The sequence below is a fragment of the Brachyhypopomus gauderio genome, chromosome 16 (assembly GCF_052324685.1).
Source record: "Brachyhypopomus gauderio isolate BG-103 chromosome 16, BGAUD_0.2, whole genome shotgun sequence".
Taxonomy (NCBI): domain Eukaryota; kingdom Metazoa; phylum Chordata; class Actinopteri; order Gymnotiformes; family Hypopomidae; genus Brachyhypopomus; species Brachyhypopomus gauderio.
The window spans coordinates 20762725-20787648 of NC_135226.1; the positions used below are offsets into that span (position 1 = coordinate 20762725).

Below are 24924 nucleotides of genomic sequence, written 5' to 3' on the forward strand. Positions count from 1 at the left end.
GCTCTCAGTAGTTTACACACCACGTCCGAAAAGACGTCGTCATCGTGTTAACGCGCTATTCGTCTTCCAGGCGCTGATGGAGTGTGGCGTCGTTTGGGGTCGCTGACTGTGTCGTTTCTAGGAAGGCTTCGTAATTCACGAGCGGCCCGTCACTTCCACTCTGGCGCAGTGGCCGGGCGCGCTGAGCCGGGTTTGGGTGGTGTGTGGGTGGTGCCCGCCTCCAGGCCTCCGTCACGCATCCCCCTCTCCACCCGCCGTAGCTCCACCTCCTGTCAGAAACGAGACGGATCATCAGCGGTCTTTCTGCGAGCGGGAGTTTGAAGTCGAGCTTTTGTGTGGTGCGTGCGGGAGATTCTGGCAGCCTCGGGGGGCAGGACGCGGGGGGGTGTTTAACTCATGCTCACACCCTCAGGCGGGAACTCCCAACTGGGCCTCTGTGCTCTCTTCGGCACGGTGCCACTACGGGCTGAGCGGGTGGCCTCATCTCCCCCATCCCCGTTGGTCGGGTCCAGTAACAGCTCGCCCAGAACCACCTGTAGCACCTGGAGCGCGGGAAAAGCAGAGTGAGGAAGAGTCCGTGAGGAAGAGTCCGTGAGGAAGAGTCCGTGAGGGCGCACCAGGAGCTCTCGATGTTGAGCTGGCACACTTCTACCTTGAAGAAAGCCCTCTGGAAGGCAGGAGCAGCGTCGAGGGTCAGCTGGCCGCTGGAGATGTGGGCAGCTGCGTGCAGGAGGAGCAGGGAGAGACCGCCCACACTCTGCAGCCTCTCACGCCGCACGTACAAGGTGCCCTCGGCCTCCTGTGGGCACAGTCGGTACTTAGACGAGCAGCGAGCAGCACGGCAGAGGCGCTGGGAGCAGAACTGGGAGGACTGGGAGGAACTCTGCAGTTCCAGCTCTATTTCTACAGCTGTTTCTACAGCTCTGTTTCTACAGCTCTGTTGCTACAGCTCTGTTGCTACAGCTGATTGTGCAGCTGTTTCTACAGCTGTTTCTACAGCTGATTGTGCAGCTCTGTTTCTACAGCTGATTGTGTAGCTCTGTTACTACAGCTGTTTCTGCAGCTCTGTTTCTGCAGCTCTGTATCTACAGCTGTTTCTACAGCTCAGTTTCTACAGCTCTGTTTCTACAGCTCTGTTTCTGCAGCTCTGTTTCTACAGCTCTGTTTCTACAGCTGATTGTGCAGCTCTGTTTCTGCAGCTCTGTATCTACAGCTGTTTCTGCAGCTCTGTTACTACAGCTCTGTTTCTACAGCTCTGTTTCTACAGCTCTGTTTGTGCAGCTCTGTTTCTACAGCTGTTTCTACAGCTTTGTTTCTGCAGCTGTTACTACAGCTCTGTGCAGCTCTGTTTGTGCAGCTGTTTCTACAGCTTTGTTTCTACAGCTCTGTTTCTACAGCTCTGTTTCTGCAGCTCTGTTTCTACAGCTCTGTTTCTACAGCTCTGTTTCTACAGCTGTTTCTGCAGCTGTTTCTGCAGCTCTGTATCTACAGCTGTTTCTACAGCTCTGTTTCTACAGCTCTGTTTCTGCAGCTCTGTTTCTACAGCTGATTGTGCAGCTCTGTTTCTGCAGCTCTGGTTCTGATCTGCCGCCCTGAGCCCACTGCAGTGGTTCAGTGACCAGCCCACAATCACACAGCAATTTGTGCTAAATTAAATCGTCCAGTCACAGAAACTGAAACATTACTGATTTGGATGAAGCTTTTTTTTCAGTGTTTTATTCAGTCTCCAGCACAGAGATTAAGAAAATGACTCATCACCACAAAATTACTCCACCCTTAAGCACCTGATAATAAAAGGAATTGCGGAAGGCGTTGCCGTGGTAATCATTTGCGGGAAGACTGGATGCAGGAAGGAGAGTCACAGCTGGTGCCTGTAAAACACAAACTAGAGCATAACTGACATAACTGACATAACTGACCTGCACACAACTCACCGCACTTCAAACCTCCACCAGCCTCCATTACACTCAGAGGTGTACACACAGAAGATTCAGTGTGTGTGTGTGTGTGTGTGTGTGTGTGTGTGTGTATATGTATGTGTGGGTGTGTGAGGTGTATATGTGTGTGTGTGTGTGTGTGTATGTGTGTGAGGTGTATGTGTGTGTGTGTGTGTGTGTGTGTGTGTGTGTGTGTGTGTATGTGTGGGTGTGTGAGGTGTATGTGTATGTGTGTGTGTATGTGTGTGTGTGTGTGTGTGTGTGTGTGTGTGTGTGTGTGTGTGTGTGTGTGTGTGTGTGTGTGTGATCCAGACCACATTGCGTGCGTGAAGCAGCTGCAGCAGGTTCTGTCCGTGCTGGTAGTTAAGAAGCTCAGGAGAGGTGAGCGTAGCCGTGGTGACCAGAACCAGGTGTCCCTCACACTTCCACTGTGCGTCCTGAAAGTCCATGAAGGGCTGTGCGGGACCTGCAGCATGGACACAGCATGTGGACACAACACGTCTCTCACCGCCTGCCGTGGGCCTCTAGACACAAACAGCACTAAAGCTCACACCACCACTGCAGCCTCTGTGATGGGGGGAGTGACCTGATGGCCTGCCGTCCGGGAGACCTGCTCCCTGGGCAGCGCGGGACCCTCTGACGTGCTGCCCCACCTCTCTGAGCTGCTGCTCCACCTCTCTGATGAGCTGGGAGACCTCCAACAGCCCGACCCTGTCTCCACCTGCACACGGTAAACACCACACCGAGTGAGATATTCACAAACATTCTGGTTGTTCTGTAGCAACTAGAACTGCAAATACTTTTGAGCTGGTCTTAGTAATTTGAGACTTCTGACTCAAGTTGGCAATTATTGCCCCCTGGTGTTTGCACTGTGCATCGCAGCAGGATCAAGCAGATTGCGGGTTATTTCATCGCTGGTCCTATGCAGTAGATTCAGTTCGGACACAAATCTGCTGTCAGAGGAGTGCAAATTATTTCATATATCTGCAAATGTTCTGACCTGCTAGTTTGGGCACAGGAACATTTGTGGGAAATAAGGCGTCTTTAACGTCCCGTGATTCTAGACACAAAACAACAGAGCAGTGAGGGGTGTGTGTGTGTGTGTGTGTGTGTGTGTGTGTGTGTGTGTGTGAAGCACGTCAGATTATAACGCAGCCCCACTCACCGAAAAAAGGACATGTTATATACCAGCGCAAGAGTACCAGACAGGTCTACAGAAGGCAGCACGACGACCCGCAGGACGCAGTCACGTCCAGGTCTCCGCTAACACAGTGAGGGCGCCGTACCTGAGCTCCGGACGTGCCGAGACGACAGACGTCCGCCGCCCTCCAGCAGCTGAACCAGGCGCTCCAGCCGAGGAAGAACTTTGCGCTGGGTCATGGCAACTTCTTTCAACGGGTTTCTCTCACTGGGCTGCGTCGGGCCGTAATCTCTGTACCAGAAGGAGCCAGACAGGACAGCCTGGAGAGATGAAGAGGCACTTTTGGTTTATTATTATTTATAGAGCGTTTGGTTTATTAAATAAATAAAAATCATACTTTTAGAAGAGGCACTTTTGGTTTATTATTATTTATAGAGCGTTTGGTTTATTAAATAAATAAACATCATACTTTTAGAAATTTTCTCGTGTCAAACAAGCATCACTGATGATACGTGAAACCTTAATAGTGCTTTGTGCCCGAAACTAAGTGTTTGTTTGGCTGTGATCCAGCTGAGAACAGCTTTCATGAACGCTGCATGGTCTTGGGTTACCTGGGCGGTGTCAGCACCGAGCTGGCTGCGGTCACGGGCCCAGCACACGGGTGCCAGAGCACCGTCCAGGTCAGAAAGGCTCTCCCTCACCAGCTCCCACAGCGCCCTCTGGTGGCCACTCACATCCTGCAGAAGCCACGCCATCCTCACAACGGTGCACACATCAAAGAGCATCTGTACATCTGCACTTTAGCTGGTACTCTGTCCAGAATCAATCCAGCTGGGTGTTTTGTGGGCAGCAGATCACATTAATGGACGGGGAGCTGACGTGCTTTATGACTGAAGCGTGTCGTTGAGCATTCTGGGTAGAAGGGATGAGGCGGCTTGTTTGTGTTACTTGTGGATTTATTGGTGATTTTGTGGACAAACAGTGACACTGCAGTGGAATTATTATTGTTCCAGAATGAGACGAGTGGAGACAGTGTGTGTGAGTCCCTGAGAGTGTGTGTGAGTCCCTGAGAGTGTGTGTGAGTCCCTGAGAGTGTGTGTGAGGGCTGGAGCTGACCGGTTCTTCTCCTTGAAGGTCTGGTTGGTCCGGTCTCCACTGCCACTGAGCCATAAACACACTGACTCTGTTCAGCACGGCGGAGAGTTCAGTGTGCCAGCGTCTCTGGTATTCCCACTCTTCCTCATCTCCTACACACACACACACACACACACACACACACACACACACACACACACACATGAGCAGGACAGGAGGCCGGTCACTCTCCGTGTGGCCCATCCAGGGCTGCAGGTCCAGGGACAGTGTGAGGGCTTCACCTCTGGTGAGCGTCAGCAAGACGTGGGCAGGGAGGAGCAGGAAGAGCTCAGAGCTGCGAGAACTTCTCCTCTGGGCTTCAGCGTGAGACGCTTCCTGAATCTCTGCCACGGCTTTCTTCAGCTGCCTCTCCACGTCTGTCCACACGAGCTATCACATGGAGGGAACATCTTTAAGACGTGATCCGTAGGGAGGGAGTCAGTGCCGGCGTGTGCCGTCTCCGAGACCGGCCGCCAGCCTCACGTGGTCTAGGTGTTCCTGCGTGACACGACCCAGACGACTTCTCAGCGCTCGGTCCAAATCTGCCACCAGCTCCTCTTCCCTCGTGCCCTGGTCTCTCCAGAACCGCCCACGCACACTACACTCCTCCTGCAGGGCCTCCACCTGCAACAACACACACACACACACACACACACACACACACACACACACACACACACGTACATGTGGACGTGCACACATTTAAAGTATACACGGCAAAGCAAATGGGGCTTAAATTCTTCATGTTTCGCCCGACTTGCTCACCAGCACACAGTCTGGAGATTCTCCTACGGTGACGCACTGTGACACAGTCACAGGAACCACAGTCCTCTTCCATACATCCAGCCGAGCCCCAACCACAGGACCCAACACGCCGGTCACTGGGTCCACCGTCTGCGTGCCGAGGCGGATAGGAACCAGCCCTGCCAGACACAAGACTGCTATAAGGAAGTACGACATGCCGTTCCATCTCCGGTGCGAGCTACGTCAAGCTAAGCTCTTCCTCTTCCCTCACACCCCGGTCTCTCCAGAACTACCCTCACACCCCAGTCTCTCCAGAACTACCCTCACACCCCGGTCTCTCCACAACTACCCTCATGCCCCGGTCTCTCCAGAACTACCCTCACGCCCCGGTCTCTCCAGAACTACCCTCACGCCCCGGTCTCTCCAGGACTACCCTCACGCCCCCGTCTCTCCAGAACTACGCTCACGCCCCCGTCTCTCCAGAACTACTCTCACGCCCCAGTCTCTCCAGAACTACGCTCACGCCCCGGTCTCTCCAGAACTACGCTCACGCCCCGGTCTCTCCAGAACTACGCTCACGCCCCAGTCTCTCCAGAACTACGCTCACGCCCCGGTCTCTCCAGAACTACGCTCACGCCCCAGTCTCTCCAGAACTACCCTCACACCTCGGTCTCTCCAGAACTACCCTGCTGCAGAGCCTCCACTGACCTTTTCCTTCTGGGTCCTCCATGGTCCCAGCAAGAGGCACGACGCAGCCCGAGACCCAGTCCAGCTGGGCTCCGAGAACGGGGACAGACAGGCAAGAACCTCCGGGGTCCGGGTACTCCATCCCTGGAAGAGCAGGGAGGCCCAGCTCAGATCCGGGCAGCTTCACCTCCCCTGCGAAAGCATCCACACATCACACTGTAAAACCAACGACGTTTTAATGCGGTAAATTACCAGCAGATGTCTACAGTGTAGTCTCAGCATGTCTTCTGCAAAAAGATACATAATGAGAAAACGTTCTGACGTCATCGAAGCACTTATTTATGATGATGTGAGAATCCTAATGCTACCTAACAAGGACTAGAAGATGACGAAGACTGATAATGTAGATGATGAAGATAAGATAATACTTTATTAGTCCCACAGCAAAGCAATTCACAAGATGGTCTATGAAGATTATGAAGACGTTCACGAACAAGTCACACCGAACCTCCAGTTGCCCGTGCTCCACCCACCTAGGCTGCCCCCATCTTCCTCCACCTTCCTGGCCCACGCGCGCTGGGCCTCCAGCCTGCAGAGCAGCTGGGTGATGCAGTGCTGGCTGGCCCTCCACGCCTGCTCCACCCCCACCACCGCGTCCTGCAGGCAGGTCTCCCTGCAGCACAGCTCTAACGCGCCGGGACTCCGCCCAGCGTGCCATGCCCACACCTGCTCCACCAGCCGCATCCGCACCACCAGGGCCTGGCAGTCCAGCAGAGCCTGGAAGCCCCCGCCGTGGGGCACCACCTTCCCCCCACGCAGGCTGCCTCCGCCCACGCGCGCCGGTCTCCCGCTCAGGGGCTCGATGAAGGGCTCCCCCAGCAGGAGACCCCCAACCGGCAGCACCACCCCTATGGTGAGGAACATCCACCCAGAGGGGTTCAAACTCATCGCATCAGTGAATCAGTGAAGAATTAGAAATTCTGATACTCTCACTGCCTTTTGATTTCACTCAGGTTAAAGTTAGAGAAACTTTAAAGGACAAAAAGTGTAACACTACGATATTTTTTAGAAATGTCATTAATCTGAAAGTATAAAGGTATAAAATGTATCATTTTGTTAATCTAACATGTGTCATCACACCTTACGCATAGAATAAATTAAGAGTATATGTGCTGACCGGTTTGGGGGTCCAGGGTGACCCCTGTGATGAGCACCACACCACCCGTGCGTGTGTCGAGCATGGGACCGCCAATCTGGATTGGTAGACGCATTCGTGAGACCGGGCACACGTGAACCCCGCCCAGCGGCAGGACCACGCCCGTCTGGGGGTGGATGGTCACTGCTAGGATGGGGACCAACACACCGGTGTCATAGTCACACATGGGGCCCCCGAACACCATCTTCTGGCCCGCTCGGAGACCTCTCAGCTTGGGGAGCCCTGGGAGCTGGGCGTGGCGGGATGGAGGGTAGGGGACGTAGGGCAACAACGGATAATCCCACTTTCCCACCCCGCCTGAGGGCAGAAGGGAATGAGCAGACACACATTAGTCACACGGATAAAATCATTGAGATCCCAGCACTCAGTACTGGATAAAGTACTTATTACTCAGTACTGGATAAAGTACTTATTACTCAGTACTGGATAAAGTACTTGGCACTCAGTACTGGATAAAGTACTTATTACTCAGTACTGGATAAAGTACTTGGCACTCAGTACTGGATAAAGTACTTATTACTCAGTACTGGATAAAGTACTTGGTACTCAGTACTGGATAAAATACTTGGTACTCAGTACTGGATAAAGTACCTGGCACTCAGTACTGGATAAAGTACTTGGTACTGAGTACTGGATAAAGTACTTGGCACTCAGTACTGGATAAAGTACTTGGTACTCAGTACTGGATAAAGTACTTGGCACTCAGTACTGGATAAAGTACTTGGCACTCAGTACTGGATAAAGACATCATATCAGACTACAAGAACCATGAGATGTGGGTGTGTTAGAGGCCTATCTCACCCACACAAGCGTCCGCTGTGTAGACGAGGGTGGAGCTGGTGGGGTCGAAGCTCACGTTTCCAGCCACGGGCAGCACTCGGCCGGTCTGGGGGTGCAGGAAGAAGTCCGGGGGAACGGGCAAACTGTGCCCGCTAGCCAAAAGCATGTGGGTGTTGGAGTTGGGCATGATTAGGCCAGTACAAGGGTCCACACGCACGGCGTCACATGCTCGAACTGTGCCGTCGGGTGCTGTAAAGAGAAAAACGTCTCTCACCACACTGCTTCTTAATTAACTTCATAATTAACTGAGAGAGGCAAAGGCTTGTGTGTGTGAAGAGTTTGAAAATTATGCCAGAGTCCTACTGATGTCATACATTTAACCACCACTAGGTGGAGCAGTTAATAGGCCTGCAGCAGCAGGAACACAGTATACAATTCATTCTGACCCATGCAGCTAACAGAGAGCTGGCCTGCATCAAATCCCCTGAACCTCAGTAATGTCATTCTAACAACAGCTTGATAAAAAATAAATTAATTGAAATCCAGGTGAGAGTGCTCACCGATGATGTCGTCTGTAGCAAGAGGCACTCCGGAGGCAGGACAGAGCAGACGTGCCCCTGTGCCCTGTTTGAGCACCACCCAGGCTCCCTGCCTCTGGGCCTCCACTGACACCAGGTCAGCCATCTCCTCCGCCAGCACCGCCACCCGGTCCTTAACCCTGCACAGAGTACAAGACACTTTCACCATGACCCCACAGACATCACCACGACCCCACAGACATCACCACGACCCCACAGACATCACCACGCCCACACAGACATCACCACGACCCCACAGACATTACCACGACCCCACAGACATCACCACGCCCACACAGACATCACCACGACCCCACAGACATTACCACGACCCCACAGACATCACCATGCCCCCACAGACATCACCACGCCCCCACAGACATCACCACGACCCCACAGACATTACCACGCCCCCACAGATATCACCACGACCCCACAGACATCACCACGACCCCACAGACATTACCACACATCACACGTCCCCACACGTCCCCACGTGTTCCCACACATCACACGCCCCACACATCACACATCCCCACACGTCCCCAAATGTCCCCACACGTCCATCTTACGTTTCATTGAAGCGATGAAATATCATGTTAATATTAAAGTAGGCAAAGTTCTAATAGTGAAGCTCTAGTTCCGATACCCCTTGACTCCTCAGGTAGTATTTATTTTGCTGCTATAAATATAATAATAATATAATGCTATATAATGCAATAGTAATTCTGGAGACAGATATCTTTCTGATGTTTCACATGTTCCATGTGTAAGATCATTCAGACCTTTGGCAGCTGCAGTATGGGGAGTGTACTCGTGTCTCTGAAGGCCTCAAGATCAAAGTTCCCTCTTCCAGCCAAACAAATCTTTAAATATTTACAGAAGTACAATTACACATGAAGAAGACTGCTAACCCCACCACCACCACCTCCACCACCACCACCACCACCTCAACCCCCACCTCCACCACCACCACCACCTCCACCACCTCCACCACCACCACCACTACTACACCCACCACCACCACCTCCACCACCACCACCTCCACCACCACCTCCACCACCACCTCCACCACCACCACCACCACCACCTCAACCCCCACCTCCACCACCACCACCACCTCCACCACCACCACCACCTCCACCACCACCTCCACCACCACCTCCACCACCACCACCACCACCACCTCAACCCCCACCTCCACCACCACCACCACCTCCACCACCACCACCACCTCCACCACCACCACCACTACTACACCCACCACCACCACCTCCACCACCACCACCACCACCACCACCCTCACCCCCACCACCCTCACCCCCACCACCACCACCACCACCACCACCACCACCTCCCCAGATCCTCCATCTGCTTTCCACAAGGTACAATGATAAGAACAAAGAAAAGGAAGCTTTGTTTAGCTCTGTCTGTATCCCCTATCGATCACTCTAACGTGTCAAAAGCCAAGCAGAATCCTCAGCCCACAGGGCCCTTAGGTCATGGCTGAAATGTGTATGATGCATGTGGCGGTATTTGTGAATATGCTCTGTGAACTGTCCCTATCGGCTCCGCTCCCAGGCTAGAGTATTACACAGCATATGTGTGTTCCTGACCCACAGAACCTGACCCACAGAACTGTCCTAAGTAGTACCGATGTGTGGTATCAGTGTTCTGATGGGCAATGACTTCTCCTACAGAGAACTGGAGGGTTGGTGTTAATCCAAACATTAAGGAAGCTTAGTTTGAATTACAGCAGTTAGAGAACGTGCTACACAAGCAAAGTTATATGGAGACCCTTTAAGTCTATGCTACAGCTGCAAAGTAAATAGGGGAAAGAGCTCAAAAGAAAATTCAAACAAAATGTCTGCAAAAGTGATACATGTGTATTATAATTAACACTTAAAACTAAACTAAATAAATTCATATTTCCCTGACTAATATCTTCCCTTTTCCTATCTTCAAGGATCCGACATAGCCGTAAAAGATCTGAGGCACTCGTAAAGCAGTTGCAAAGGAAAGCGCTCGCAATGGGAATCAGTAGCTGAAAAGTCCAACTTAAGTACAGAACACAAGTCCCTGAAGCATCCAAATTTCTGCCCTCTTCCAACCTTTCTCTTCCTCTCCTTTTTACCGTACTCTCAGTTCTTCCATACACACAGAGAAACCAACTTTTTCTCTCAGACCTCATTTTACATACTTGCCTTCATCTTCATTTTGTCTTTAGTATTTCTCTCACAATGTCACTGTTTCTGCCGTGGTTCTGTGTTTGTGTGTGTGTGTGTGTGTGTGTGTGTGTGTGTGTGTGTGTGTGTGTTTGTGGACACATGACTCAGCTGCGGCCCGGCCAACCCAGACAGGAAACAAACAGACAAACTAGCTAATCTGCTTCAGATGACTTCAATGAACTTGCTCACATCAGTGACCTATATAAGACCTTATACATGTCAATACCCTTAATAACCTTATATCTCTCATCTAAATGTCTTCTCTTGACCCAGAAATACTTGTATACAAGAAATACTTGTATACCCAGATTACAGAAATACAACATTTCTAGTGTTACATCTAAGTTCTGCTAGATATGTGTGGGGGGACAAACGTCCCAGTGTCTGGGTGTTTGCTTCTGTGGGGATGTAAGGAAGGATGTGTAAGAAGGTCCTGACTTCCTGGCTATGACGTACATGATCACATCAGAACAAGGAACCCGTTTCCTTTTCTAAAAAAAACACCTCCAGCTCTAGCTACCACACCAAGTTATACCAAGTGTTCAGTAACTATTCCATCATATGGATCCTGTTTATGTATGACATCTTAAAAGATTATTTAGGTTCAAGAGTTTAGATCAAGTTCAGATCACATGAGGCTGATAAGAATGAACCACTCTTTTCTTTCTTCTTCCCTCCATCCCTCTCCCCATCTCCTTTTATCTCCTTCTTATCCCCTCCTCTCTCTTCCCCTCCCCTCCTCCCCTCTGCTCTCCTCCTCCCTCTCCTCTCTCCTCCCCTTTCCTGCCCTTTTTTCTTCTCTTCCATCTTCCCCTCTCCTCCCCTCTCTCTCTCCTCTCTTCCCTGTGGGATATTCTGTGAGAGGATGTAGGCGGAACATCTGTTTACTTCACGTCCCCTTTCTCGCCTCCTCTAAACTACCACAGGACAGATATTTAAAGATTTTTATCTGTGTGATTATTATCAAAACCTCTACCAGTATATGTACTGTATGTGCAAGAAAGTACAAAATAACAAAGAAAGTAGTGATTTGTCAAGTTTTTTGTATAAAAAAAAAGTCTGTAGAAAAAATCTACTTGTTTTTCTTCATTAATTTTTTCATTGTTTGTAAATATACACTCAGTCTGAATGATGCCAGCAACATGTGACGTCACTAGAAAAACTGTCAAATGTTCAAAAACAACACACACAGCTAATGCAGACATTCCTGGCTGGAAGATCGAGCCCTTCACAAGCATTCACCGAGGTTTATTTCCCACCAGAAACAGCCATCAGCCATTTTAAGATTTTCCTCAGTGAGTGACTGCAAGGACTCGGGCGATTTCACGCCCTGTGCAGCCTGTAGGGATTCAGGGAAACGTCATAAAGGACAGAAGTGGAAAAACTACTGAATGTTTATGGCCATCGATCCCAGAGATGCCATCGCATTAAAAAAAGATGGCTTGGTTCTGTGATGCACGTCACATAACTGATGAGTCCACCCTTCAGACTGTTTATGATCATGATGGACCTTATGTTCTTCAGATCAGAGGAGAAATGGGCCATCCAGATTGTCACTGATATCTGTGAACACACAGGCCTTCCATGAGAAGTCCTACTACACCCACGTGTTTCTCAGCCCCAACCTGTAGGACTCAATGCAGCATGTCTGTGGAAGCAGAGAGTGGGGGTTCTGGGGGGTTCTGGGGGGTTCTAGGGGGTTCTAGGGGGGCCTGTGTGCAGTCCAGATGCATCTCCCACTGAAGGACTGTGGAGTATTAGTGGGTGATGGTCCTGTGCAATCAGCTGAAGCCGTTTAGAGCAAACCTGGATCAGTTGGTGTCTTAAATCCCCCAAAAGATTATTAAGTCTTAATGTAACACAGTCGTGAATCTGCTCCAGACCCTTTTTACTATAATGGGTTATAGGCATCAAATATGAGTGTATATTTTTGAAAAGTATAATAAATAATAACATAATAAAGTTGATTAGATTAAGCAATCGCGTTGTGTTGTCAGTGTAATACAGGTCATAATTCACCAAGCATCAACCACTTCCTTTCTTTCTATTTATAAGCATTCCACGTCTTGCCCCAACACTCATATAGTACATGGAAGTCAGACGTACGACTGCAGGATGCGTGGGTCCCAGAGGGGGGCATGGTTGTCGTTCAGCACAGACAGCAGTCTGGTGCTCTCTCTCAGGGCCGCGGTGAAGGCCATGTGCATGGCGTTCTGAGGCTGCAACTCGGCATATAGCGTCTGCAGCTGGCTGTCCAGGAGTTGGGTCAACCGCACGCCCAGGGCCTTCCTCCGCGCCGTCTCCTGCTCCACCTGCCTCTCCAGAGCCTCCATCTTAGACCCTGCAGTGACTCCGCCAGCAGGATGGAGTGCCTGCACCTTTGCGATCACTCTCTGGTACAGCTGTTTCACCTGCCAACGCAACAGTGGATCAGTGGGTCGTTCTGACACAATAACGCTGTTTACACACTTCATCTTACTGCTTAATCTCTGCCTTCAGTGGAGGCTTCTGTGTTGTTTACCCAAAAGCATTATGTGGTCAAGACTGAAACAGTGGTGATCATTTAAAAAGGATTAGGATTATGTGTCCTCTTAGCTAAAGTTGGGATTACGTCTCCTCTTAGCTAGGGTTGGGATTACCTCTCTTTAGCTAGGGTTGGGATTATGTGTCCTCTTAGTTAAAGTTGGGATTATGTCTCCTCTTAGCTAGGGTTGGGATTACCTCTCTTTAGCTAGGGTTGGGATTATCTCTCCTCTTAGCTAAAGTTGGGATTATGTCTCCTCTTAGCTATGCTTGCGGTTACCTCTCTTTAGCTAGGGTTGGGATTACCTCTCTTTAGCTAAAGTTGGGATTACGTCTCCTCTTAGCTATGCTTGGGGTTACCTCTCCTCTTAGTTGCCCAAGACATGCAGTGACAGACACGCTGTGCTTGAGCAGGATGTCGTAGAAGGTGCTGGAACTGAAAGCCTCCAGGTCCACCTGTTCCTCATAGTCCCAGAACTCATCTGGCAAGACAGCCACAGCTGTGCACAAAGTGAGCATGCTTAGTGAGACATGACTCTTCAGACATTGTAGAACAAGTTTGTGCTAGTCTTGGTTCTTGAGTTGCTATATGTTAGAGTTTGCCCAGTTCCAAACACACCTGACTTCACAGGTTAGCCTATGAACGAGCATTTTATAAGCTTGACAGAGCTGTGTAAAAGCAGGGCAGGACTATAACGCCAGACTGTACGTCACCGTTGCAGGACACCCAGTTAAATCCTAGATGCATTTCATAATTTCATCGTTTCCATAATGAAGCCAAAGAAGCATCAGATCCCAAGTGAACATGATAGTTCAAGCCTGTAGGTGTTTTTCTGAGCAGTTACAACTGTGTGAAAATGATACCGTGCTCCCCTGCCCACACAAAACCACACAAGTGAAATGTTTACCACAGAATGTTCGTTATTCTCCTAGCTTGACGATAATTCGCGGACAGCACATAGGGAGAACATTTGTCAGACGTGTATGTCAAGGTTAACAAGAGTGGTTGGGAGAGACAACACAGTCAGCAGAATGATTCTTTATTCGACACTCTTCCGGGGGTCACATCTACCATATCTGTGGCTGCCTCCTTGTGTTTCTTCGTGAATTACAAGTCTACAGAAAATCTACTCTTGAAGCTTGATTGTCAAATGCAAACTGTAACATCAACCTCTTTTGAATCAGTTCTGTAGTGGCATCAGCTCTCTAGTTCTGCACGAGTGTGTTTTAGGTTTTGGCAGTAGCCAAGGGTGCATTGCGTACAAGTGACGGTGTGGGTACAGACGGCTGCCCCTGCCCCACCTGCCCCACCTGCCCCACCTGCCTTACCTCTCTGCCCTGACTCCTCCTCCAGCCCCACCTGCAGGTTCCGGTGGGTCTTCTTCAGCAGTTTTACCCTGGAACCCTTTGACGCATAATCGTCCATGTTGTATTTGAGCTGCAGTGCCCGGTACCCGGCCTGTGCGGGAAGCTTCTCAGGCCAGACGTGCTCCCTGAACAACACCTGTACGTCAGAGACGGACGTCAACGTGCAACTCACCCGCAATCTAGACACTATGGGCGTGTTTGTGTGTGATTAGCACAGAACTGACCATCAACGCGATGCAAAGACAGAGAAGAGCAACGACTCCGGCTAAGATTCCTCGGATGGCCAGCCAGTCGGGACGCAGCGAGACATCCCGTCGAAGAACCAGACCCATGCGAGTCATGTGGTGTGGGTCCGTGGGGAAGAAGGGGCCGGGGTCATAGCACTCTCCCCCGCTGGGCAAGACCTTGATGTACTGGAAGAGACTGACCCTTTAGCTTTCATCAGCAGTACGCACCGGCAACAGTTTAGTGTGGTCCAGAGCAGATGGACGAAGGGTAATACCATGCGTTTGTGTCGATTGCTGCTCAGTGTGAGGGTGTAGACCCCGGGCTCACTGAAGCTAACGGAAAAGAGGGAGTGTGCGGTTTGCGCCATTGTTAGCTCTTGTGCTAACAACCTGAAGGGTCCCCAGTCGAAAGCTGCATTGGTGTTGAATAAGTTCTCTCTGTGGAGAGAGATGGTGTACACACCGAAATCAGTCACTGTCAGAGTAAATGGTGAAATCACACAGAACGAGTTCGAGCTGGCTGACTCACACATCGTACTGGGGATAGTGCTGCTTCGACACGGTGAAAAGAAGGATGTCGTCCAAATGCAAGCAAGCCGTCGGGTTCATCACCCCAGCAATGCCCCTGTTCTTTACACTTCTTGATGTTGAGCCAGTGGACCAATGAGAGTTCACATCCATGTGGGTGTGGTTTCCTGGTATAAACAAAAAAACCAAACAAGCATGAAAAGGTTTCACCTTGAAACCACCAGTTACCCATTTGTGATCTTAGTCAGGATATGGCGGGCTAATGAATTAGCTACCTTTGAACTCCACATCCACCATGCTGTGTGTACTGGGGGCTTCTGCACTGCTCTGGGCCTCTTGGCCGTTTTCCAAAACCAACATCCGTACGTCTGCGGGGACGCTATGAAGAAGACCGAAAAGGCCAGCCTCTGCACCATGGAAAACCGCAGAAGAGTTGGTGCGCTGGTCGGAAATTCAAGGTGCCAATCGCCTTCCCACTAACCGCCTGTCACTCACCGCCTGTCTGCACGGCATACACAGGTCTGGAGAACCCGAGGTGCTCCTCACACTTCAGCCTTCCTGCTGAGTCCCACCGCTTCAGGACAGATAACAGCACGTTTCTGGACCCCTTCATCTGCTTAGGAAAACACAGCTCCCTCAAAGATAAATAGGTCAGAATGTTATCCTAGCTTTGTTTGCTTTAAGTCGATAAAAAAAACGTGCCATAGGACACTTGCTGTGTCTCGTTTTAATGCTCATCTTTCATTACAATATTCGAGCCATCCCTATTTAAAACGATTACATTTCCGTGCCCTTCTTCCAAGCTTCACTGCTTTATCTTTGGAAGTCATCATGCTTCAAAAAAAAGGTCCACTCCCAGGAATGTAAGAATTTGATGCTGAGATTCTTTTTTATTGCAAACAGGAAACTTGTCTGATATTGTTACGGACAATATGTTAACTTTCACAGAGTAAGAATAGTAACAATATCAGAAGGATATCAGAGACGACAGTAATCCTACAGTTCAGTGTTGCCTCAGAGTAACAGACATTATATGTGTTTTCTTTTTTACAGGTCAACAATACAAAAACACTATTTTGATTTTGCAGTATCAATCGTTTTCTTGATTTCCCTGACGTCTGTTTGTTATTTTGTATTTGTATACATATACTGATGAGGATGTGAGATATGTATGGATTGTTTTATGCATTCATCTCATCAACTAGTTTACATCTGCACCATGTTTTCTTTTTATCTAGTCTATCTATGTTTGCAAAAATAAATAAATTTTAGTTTTTTAATAAAATAAACACAATAATATAGTTTGTGAACAGGAATTTCAAGAAACTGCTAAAATGTTTTACTTCTGTTTGATATAACCTACTGTATAGTAAGAACTTTACTTATTAAAAACTAAATAAGCTTTATCTGTAGAAATCCTGTGTGTGTGTAGTCTGACACCATCACGTGCACGATGACGGAGGTGTGAGGTGGAGCTGACGACCGCACCTGTGAGTCTAACAGGGTGTAGTACAGACGGAGCTGAGCAGCGCTGCACACCAGCTGCAGGGGTGGAGCCGGTCTGTCCCCGCACCCGCCCACACACTCGCTCCTCACCGGTTCGGGGTCAGGGGTCGCGCACACGCACAGGCCCAGGGACGTGTCGTAGCCCTCGTACTGGCCAGGAGAGGCGCACACCTGAGGAGGAGTGGCGGCAGAGGCTTGAGGAGGGTGTGAGAATCACGTGCGCCGCGGTGGAAGAGAGCGATGTCATTCCGCGTGAGGTCTGCTGACTCACGGGTCAGCTAAGTTCACAGCAGATGGTAGGAACCACCAGGAACGCTACCACTAAGAAAATCAATGAGCCACAAAGGACTGAAATAAACATCTAACGCAGAGTGCTCCTTAACCTTTGACCTCTCTGTCAGTGAGAAATGTACTGAGGTGTAATCCTTCTAAGTCTGCATGATTTTACTTTTACAAGAATTTGCTGAGGAATGGAAGAGTATTCATGAATTAGCAATATATTTACATGTTCAGCAATCCAAAATACCTTTAGGGATGGAAAACTGAATGCATAAGAATTTACATAAATTCTTACAGAACTCTGCAAAATTTTAAGAGAATTATTTTTTGGATTTGCCAAATACCAAAAAAATCACTAAAGACAAAAATGCCTGTGAAGAGTGATTTGGAGCAGAGGAGGACATATCGAGACTGGCATCTCCTAGTTGTTAAAATAGGAAATGTCATTTTAATAAAGCATTTGAGAAAAATACTCATTTGGGGAATTAAACCAAAACACGTTTAAGGAGTGACATCACCAGTGTCACGGTGCACCAAGCACCCGGCCTGAAGGACACGACCACTGTGTGCACACTTGCACGCCTCGCACACGCGTATCACACCATTCCTGCCACTGTCACACACGGGATTCTTAAGATAACACTGGTGTCCTATAGTAGGGGCTGATGTCAGATTATTTGAATAACCATTCAACCAGTCATTCGTTGCCAATGCGACACAGTTGGATTGCTGTAAAGGTGACTGGCAGAAAACCAGACAAACTGCCAGACAGTAGTATTTCCACAGACTTGTGCAATGCAAAATAAACTAATATCACTATAATGGACAAACAGTATCGTGCTTTGCTTTCCCTGCCATTAAATTTGCTCTACAGGACTGTAAATAATACATTGCATGACCACAATAATGTTATGCTGTTGGCTGGCAGAAATCATGATGTCACCTGATGCAGGCACGTGCACGACAGGACACTGTTTGTGTGGCTTCCTGGACTGACCTGAGAGCAGTGCTGAGCCCACTGCCTGCTGCCCAGACACTCTCCGTCCTGGTCCCGCACTCGTCCGTCCCTGCAGATCTCGTAAACCCGCATCTGGCATCCGTCTCCTGTCTGTGTGGCACGGTAGCCCAGGGCACAGTGACACTGTCCGTCGCTCGGCTGCATGGAGGAGACACGAGCCATCGTGCTTCAATTAGCTACACCAGAGTGATAGGAAACCATGAAGGAACCTCCATGTCTCCTGTGAGTGGGATCTGTGGAGAGCTGGAGGTCCCAACACCTGGGGGGGGGTGACTGACGGCCCAGGTAACCTGCCCCCATGGGGGCTACAAACTGGGCCACTTAATAATGTCATTTGTACGTGCAAAATGCCACACTACATTCAGGTATGAATAGGTGGGGCGGGAGCTCACCTGGAACACCTGGCCCTCTCCTAGGCACGCGCATCGGTCTTGGCCAGGGAGAGGCTGCCGTGCCCTGGGCCCACAGGGCAGGCAGGTGTCCAGTCCCTCTCTGGGAGTGTAGTGATGTGGAGGACAGACGATGCAGTCTCGGATGTCCGTGGCCCAGAAACCCGGCCCGAAAGTACCACGGGGACACGGCACAGCGGTTTCCCCACCCTCGGGACAGTAGTGACCTTTTCACCGGGCACAAAACACAGCCACACCTTCTACATTCAGTTCACAACGTTTGCCTGTGGAAACAGCGCTAGCATCATGCAGAAGTGATTCAGATAGAGCAGGGCCACAGGCCGCGGCCATGAGGGGCACGTTCCACGTTCGGTACCTGGCCGGCAGACGGGCCCGCGCGGGTGACCCCGCGTCACGTCCAGCTGCGAGACACGCTCCGGTCCCAGGACGAGCAGCCAGCAGAGCAGAGCCGTCCAGTAACGTCTCGCGTCCTCCTGCATCGTCTCCGCACACCACGTCCTCGTCCCTCTCGGGCCGTCTGTGAGGGAGACAGGAAGCACTTTCCTGCCCCGTGTTGAAACATTCATGAATGCCGTTGGGGTAAGATGTCAAGGTGCTGGCGGGCAGAGAGAGAGGCTGCCAGGTTGTGTTTCAGGCTTCTCTATGGTCTCGGTGACACGCGGATTTGAGCCGTGCTTTACCTGTCGCTCAGCACCCAGTGCTCAGCTCGCGTTCAGCCCAAGCATCACCGCTCAAACTGGGAACGACAGCTTTGCTGAGATGTTTTCCTGTCACGCTTTGCAGATATTAGGTCAATTTCAAACTAATTGGGATAGGAGGAGGAAGTGATTCTGGTGTCCTCCTCAAAATGAGACTCCTCGGGTGGTCCTGTTCAGCTCGGGTGCTTTACAGAGCTGAATGTGGTTTCTGGGTTAAAGGTCACTCTCTTGGGTGCAAGAGTACCTCTCCCCAGTAAACAATCGCTAGATAACACAAACACACTGGCATGACCAAAACTCCAACTGTACTGGCCAAAACCAATGGAATACCATCCGATGTTCTCCAAACAACACCATTCAAGGGACGCACAGGTCCTGTTTGTAGAAGTGTAGGAGAAATCTCACTAAACACAATGTACTGGCCAACTAGGACATTATGGTCAGCTTCCACTGTGCCAGAAATTAGTGCTCTTTGGCCTTAAATTAGACATAACGCCTGCAGGGACTATGATGACCAGCAATTTATTACATAACTACAAAACTACACGTCCCTGTATTACATAACTGCACTGACCTTTCACATACTTTTACATCTAAATGATTTGACAGCAAGTGGCATTAAGATAACACAGATGAAACAATCTTTCTAAACTCGTATTGTGAGATAAGGCCCTTCTTATGCTGAGATGTAGGCAACTGTCTTGCAACTGCAAAGAGATATTACACCTCAGATTAACCATTGGGTAATAGAGTCCCCCCCCCCCCCCCCAGCTCTGTCTTTATGAAAATATATTTGCCTGTGTGAAAATGTCCAGTATTGAGTTAAATGTCAATACTCTAACCAGATTCCATCTGACCTGGAATTGAATGGCTGTCAATATTTTCAATGTTTAACATCTTTTTCTTGTTTTCAGTGTCACACAGGCTCCTTAAATTCTGAAAGAACCTGAACTTGGAAGAGTCTCGACGAAGAGTCCTGACGCCCTGACTCTTCCTGACAGAGTCCTGACGCCCTGCTGTTCTCTGGTCCAATCACACTCATGCCATATCGTATTTGTAGTAGTTCATTGAAATGTTCTTGGCCTGTAATCATCAGGGTAAACAAGTTCAATAAACAATGCTTCACAGACCTCGGTACTAACAAATGATCTCGGTCATCTTTGCACCAAGCAGCCAGAGCAACAACAGGACTGTCACATGTCTGCTGGCCTCTGTCTGTGCGTCTGACCCACTGAGAACACAAGGGTCAGGTTAGTCACATGCTATCTTCTCTTATGTCAAGAAAATATTTTTGTCAGAGGTTTGGAAACTGCTATTCCTGCACCCCACGAACGTAAGTGATTGGTTACTTATACCTATAAAAGTCATCTGAGTGTGAAGCCCTTCTCGAATATATACTGCTGATGATGTAAGTGCTTTATCATTTAGGTCGACCGACTCCTCTTTAAACAGAAGTGCTTTGTCATTTTGGTGGACCAAACTTATCGAGCTCGCCCTACCTCCCTAGGACGTGCAGAGATGTTCCCAAACGTCTGATCAGGTTAACGATGTGGCTGGGGTAACAGGTCGGGGCTGAACGACTGCAGCAGTGACTGGCACCTCTATAAATATTTCAGAGGTGCTTAAGCTTCTCTCTGTAGCCTTCTGAACAAGACGAGCTGTGCTCAGAGGCCCATGTGTGCCCAGATGAACGTTTGCACTCCTCTTCTACTTACAGGGTCTCTGGTGTTTGTATTGGGACTGTTCCACTATTTTAAGAGTAAAAATACATTTAGTAAATATATATTTAGTAAATATTTTTATTAAGGGAATGCACATTCATGTGAAGACATTACGCATATGGCATACAAATTTTTTTTTGGCATACAAATCATCCAAATCCCCCTTGACATACTTCTGTTCCAGATTCAGCCGTCACTGTGGCCAGAGATCCAGAGATCCAGAGATCCAGAGATCCAGGGGTCCCGTTAATCATCGACATGGCGCACGCCCACGCTGTTCTCCACGCCAGCAGAGCTGGGAGAAGCCGTCCGACTGGAAGGGCTTGAAGCAGTGACACGTGCTGCAGGACACAAACCCCATACACACTAATGCAAGAGACACGAAAAACGCCCGTTATCTGTAAGACAATGAAGTCACAGTTCTTGTAGCCATTACAGAGAAAAGGGCAGATTAATATTTGTTTTGGATATAATGATGCAGTGTATTAAATATATTTCATTTAAGATTAAACAGACTGAATCCCTTGAAGCTTGTGAAGTAGGAGCTGGTGGTAGGCTGATGGTGTGGGTGTAGGTAGTGTAGTTTAGTGTAGGTAGGCTGGTGGTGTGGGTGTAGGTAATGTAGTTTAGTGTAGGTAGGCTGATGGTGTGGGTGTAGGTAGTGTAGTTTAGTGTAGGTAGGCTGGTGGTGTGGGTGTAGGTAGTGTAGTTTAGTGTAGGTAGGCTGGTGGTTTGGGTGTAGGTAGTGTAGTTTAGTGTAGATAGGCTGGTGGTGTGGGTGTAGGTAGTGTAGTTTAGTGTAGGTAGGCTGGTGGTGTGGGTGTAGGTAGTGTAGTTTAGTGTAGGTAGGCTGGTGGTGTGGGTGTAGGTAGTGTAGTTTAGTGTAGGTAGGCTGGTGGTGTGGGTGTAGGTAGTGTAGTTTAGTGTAGATAGGCTGGTGGTGTGGGTGTAGGTAGTGTAGTTTAGTGTAGATAGGCTGGTGGTTTGGGTGTAGGTAGTGTAGTTTAGTGTAGGGCTGATGGTGTGATTTCTTCAAAGTGTTGCCTGTGCTGTTACTCAAGCAGGAATCATACATTGTCCTCCACAGAACGTAAAGGTGTTGTAAAATCTCCACGTCACCCATCAAACGTGAGCCCGCTGGCTGACACGGCACTGCGCAAGCTGACATAAGAAATGAACTTTCTGCATGTGACCTCTTTGAAGCTGTTTTTTTTTTTTAGATTGTGGGGGTTTCAAGGACAGAAATAAAAACACTGACATGTTCACAGTGTTTGCCCACAGTAAAAAAGTCAATGAGCAAAGACAAATACCAGGGTCGCTTTCCAGAGCTTCACTTCACTTAGCATGTGCTGTTCTGGATTAGGAATAAACACCAAAGACAAAACAAAACAATTGATTTATGTTTTTTTCCTACTAATCGTTCTCTCCAGCTTAAATGGGCCCACAGGTAAAAGTGACAGGTATTGTTGGGGTGTCTGTAGAAATGTTCTGCAGAACGCAGAGGAACATTTCTCCTCAGCTTCAGATAGAGCTTCAATGCTCTCTGCTGTTGACTTCAGTGCTTCCTAATCACCTCCAGACAGAAACCCATCGGCCCCCATCCACCACAGTACGGACAAGGAGCTCCACTGTTTCTGCAGCAGATACAGGGGGGCCAGCAGATGATTGAGGAAAGCTTTCTCCAAAACTCTTTTTGCATGTGTGTGTGTGTGTGTGTGTGTGTGTGTGTGATCTCTGCACAGCAAATTGGGACACAACCTGATTAAAGTAATCGAGAGAATGTTTTATTATTTTACATCCACATATACACAAACTCACGTCAACTTTATCTGGTGAACAGTTGTGTTAGAAGGTATCTAACTATTACTTGCACGTGGTAACTCAATAATATGAGATATTCAGATTTAAAGTCATGATCATCTGTTTTTATTAGCAATGTCTGAAGCAATAGTTTTATTTACCAGAGCGAAGCAGTAAGGCAGTGAAAAAAAACACACGGCACTCGTGTGCCCTCGCAGTGCGTCATTCTCAACCTTGAAGTGACATCACAGGAATGACTCTGAAGAGCTGTGGAAAACGCCTCAGCTTTGAAGCGGGCCGGCCAATCAGAGAGGCCGCTGCCGTCTCCCGCGGAGCTCCGTTATCATACTCTCTATGTGGTGCGTGTTGACACGGGGGGGTTGGGTGGACTCTAGGAAGTCCTCTGATAAGGGGCCGTTTTAAAAGACGGGGTCGAGAGGTGACCCTCCCAGAGCCTGACAGAAAAGGTAAGGGCTGAATCACTCCTGCTGTCTGCTTCGGCCTCAGAACCCCACGATCACCGAGGCTCAAGCGAACGTTGTGACCGTGTCTTCTCTCCATTTGTTTACAGAGTGAGAACGCAAAAAAGGAAAAGAAAAACAACAACGTCATGAAGTGTCACATCGGGATCTTGGCTGTGTTCTGTGTCGCCGCAACAGGTTTGTGGTTTGTCATTTCTGCTGAATGCAGTTACACACTAATCAATAATTAATCATTAATTAATCAATCGGAACGAGGGGTAATCCTCCCAAACTCACACTCGATCCTCTCTGCAGCGTTTCCAGTCTGGCAAGACACGGCCAGTCAAGAAGAACCATGGAACATCCAAGAACAAGGTGCAAACCTCGCGATTAACAAAGCAGACATCACCAAGGAGCTCAAGTAAGCGCCTCAGAATCAATTTTCATGAAATTTAAAATCGGTGTGAGTAATACGATAATAAGATGCTGGCGGGGGCTGGTGGGGTCCTGACAGTGACGGTGTCGTCTCTTCTCAACAGCAGTGGCGTGTGGAAGAGCCGCGTGGTGAGCAGTGACCTGTACTCGCAGGACTCCCACAACCCCATGGCGGCGGAGCTGAAGCTGAAGTTGAAGCAGGAGTCTGAGCGACTGCGCGCGCGTCTGAGGAAGGAGCTGATGGAGCTGGGACGGAGGCTCTCTCCGTACCCCAGCCACGCGCCACACGCCCCCGCCAACGTGCGTCACATCCTGGGGCCCTTCACCCAGGGGCTCCACACAGCTCTGGACTCCAACACCCGGGATCTCTGCGGACGGCTCGGCCGAAGCCTCCGGGGACCCGACGGTCCTTCGCTTTCCCAGGAGGCCCTGGAGGAGGTCGGCCGGGCCCTGGACGAGAGCAACCGGAGGAGAACCGCTGCCTTTGAGGACTTTAAAACGAAGGCGTTCGAGGCGATCGAGGAGGACCAGGACGGCGGCAGGAAGGAGCTGTGGGAGGAGGTGACGGCCAGCCTGGGCCAGGAGATCTGCTCCTTCAGTCTGGAGGAACAGGGCAAGGTGGCCGCTCTGAAGGTCTCACTTGCTGGACTCCTGACCACAGCAGAGCCTGCAGACGCCGAAGCAGCTTCAAGGGTGGACCTATTCTGCCAGAACTCCTCAGCCCAGAACCAAAAGTTCATTGCTAATTTAGAGCAGCAGACAGCCAGACTGGACCAACAGCAAAGGGAGGGAGACTCAACAAGGCACGTCAACATAGAGTCCATACAGGAGGATTTCTCCAGCAGACTAAACGCTCTACTGCAGGACATCGTACACACTCTGGACTAGAGAGCTACCTCGACACTCAACCCCCTAACACCTCTGCAATGTAAATAGGACTCAAGTCATGTGAATTATGTGAAGTGTAGACTTTTTTTATATCGTCCAGAAAAAAAAATCAACTTGTCTGTCTTTTGCAAAAGGAATACAAAAGATTTATATTTTTATCTGCAGGTTTATTGAAGTTATTTTACTTGAATAAATGTTGAAATACAAATATGTGTATCCTACCTGTAAAGTGTTTTTTTTGTGTGTTCTATTTTAAAAGTGCTTGTATATAGTAGCTAAAACTACTAAAAGTGTATATATTATACTATGATCACAGTGTAAATAAACCAATAAAATATTTGGCATTCTGTCATATTCACACTGCACATAACTGATGATTGAATTAATGTAACATACAAAGAGGTACTAAAGTCCTTTACCAAGGGGAAATGTTGTAGACATATTCCATACGCCATAATGACCACTGGCCACAAACCAGACCACTCGGGCAAAAGGCACTGTTAAGATGTTCAGAAAATCATAACACATTATTAGCACATTGTTCCCACAATCTAGACACGCTTAATAAGCCAAAGCATGAAAATAAATCACCTGTCAGGACATTGTTCACTTTACTG

At 49.1% G+C, this 24924-nt stretch overlaps 2 protein-coding genes across 2 annotated transcripts; one reads left to right on the plus strand and one right to left on the minus strand.

Moving 5' to 3' along the window:
• Positions 1–149: 149 nt before the first annotated feature.
• Positions 150–22749, minus strand: LOC143477416 (uncharacterized). Its single transcript, XM_076975993.1, has 33 exons — positions 22726–22749; positions 20897–21064; positions 20133–20233; positions 18622–18821; positions 18287–18510; positions 17874–18032; positions 16580–16768; positions 15587–15704; positions 15391–15498; positions 15093–15258; positions 14839–15001; positions 14561–14749; positions 14298–14472; positions 13329–13468; positions 12552–12856; positions 8200–8357; positions 7661–7888; positions 6821–7156; positions 6177–6551; positions 5665–5835; positions 4978–5135; positions 4696–4836; positions 4455–4602; positions 4195–4325; positions 3690–3815; positions 3224–3398; positions 2938–2997; positions 2524–2658; positions 2252–2403; positions 1785–1871; positions 653–799; positions 405–542; positions 150–269 (listed from the first exon to the last, which is right to left on the minus strand). Exons 1-33 carry the CDS (start codon positions 22747–22749, stop codon positions 150–152), a joined length of 5415 nt encoding a protein of 1804 aa, XP_076832108.1.
• Positions 22750–22821: 72 nt separating this feature from the next.
• LOC143478130 (uncharacterized) lies at positions 22822–24563 on the plus strand. Its single transcript, XM_076977084.1, has 4 exons — positions 22822–22990; positions 23095–23182; positions 23300–23405; positions 23524–24563. The coding sequence occupies exons 2-4, from the start codon at positions 23134–23136 to the stop codon at positions 24305–24307; spliced, it is 939 nt and encodes a 312-aa protein (XP_076833199.1). The 5' UTR covers positions 22822–22990; positions 23095–23133; the 3' UTR covers positions 24308–24563.
• The last annotated feature ends 361 nt before the right edge of the window (positions 24564–24924 follow it).

Coding starts and splice junctions, on each gene's coding strand:
- LOC143477416 (XM_076975993.1), bottom strand. CDS start 22,749: ATGACGCACTGCGAGGGCACACGA. Junction 16,769..17,873: donor GGGCTCAGCACTGCTCTCAG/GTCAGTCCAGGA, acceptor ACTCCTCCTCAG/GTGTGCGCCTCTCCTGGCCA. Junction 15,002..15,092: donor CACTATCCCCAGTACGATGT/GTGAGTCAGCCA, acceptor CTCTCTCCACAG/AGAGAACTTATTCAACACCA.
- LOC143478130 (XM_076977084.1), top strand. CDS start 23,134: ATGAAGTGTCACATCGGGATCTTGGCTGTGTTCTGTGTCGCCGCAACA. Junction 23,183..23,299: donor GTTCTGTGTCGCCGCAACAG/GTTTGTGGTTTG, acceptor TCCTCTCTGCAG/CGTTTCCAGTCTGGCAAGAC. Junction 23,406..23,523: donor GACATCACCAAGGAGCTCAA/GTAAGCGCCTCA, acceptor TCTTCTCAACAG/CAGTGGCGTGTGGAAGAGCC.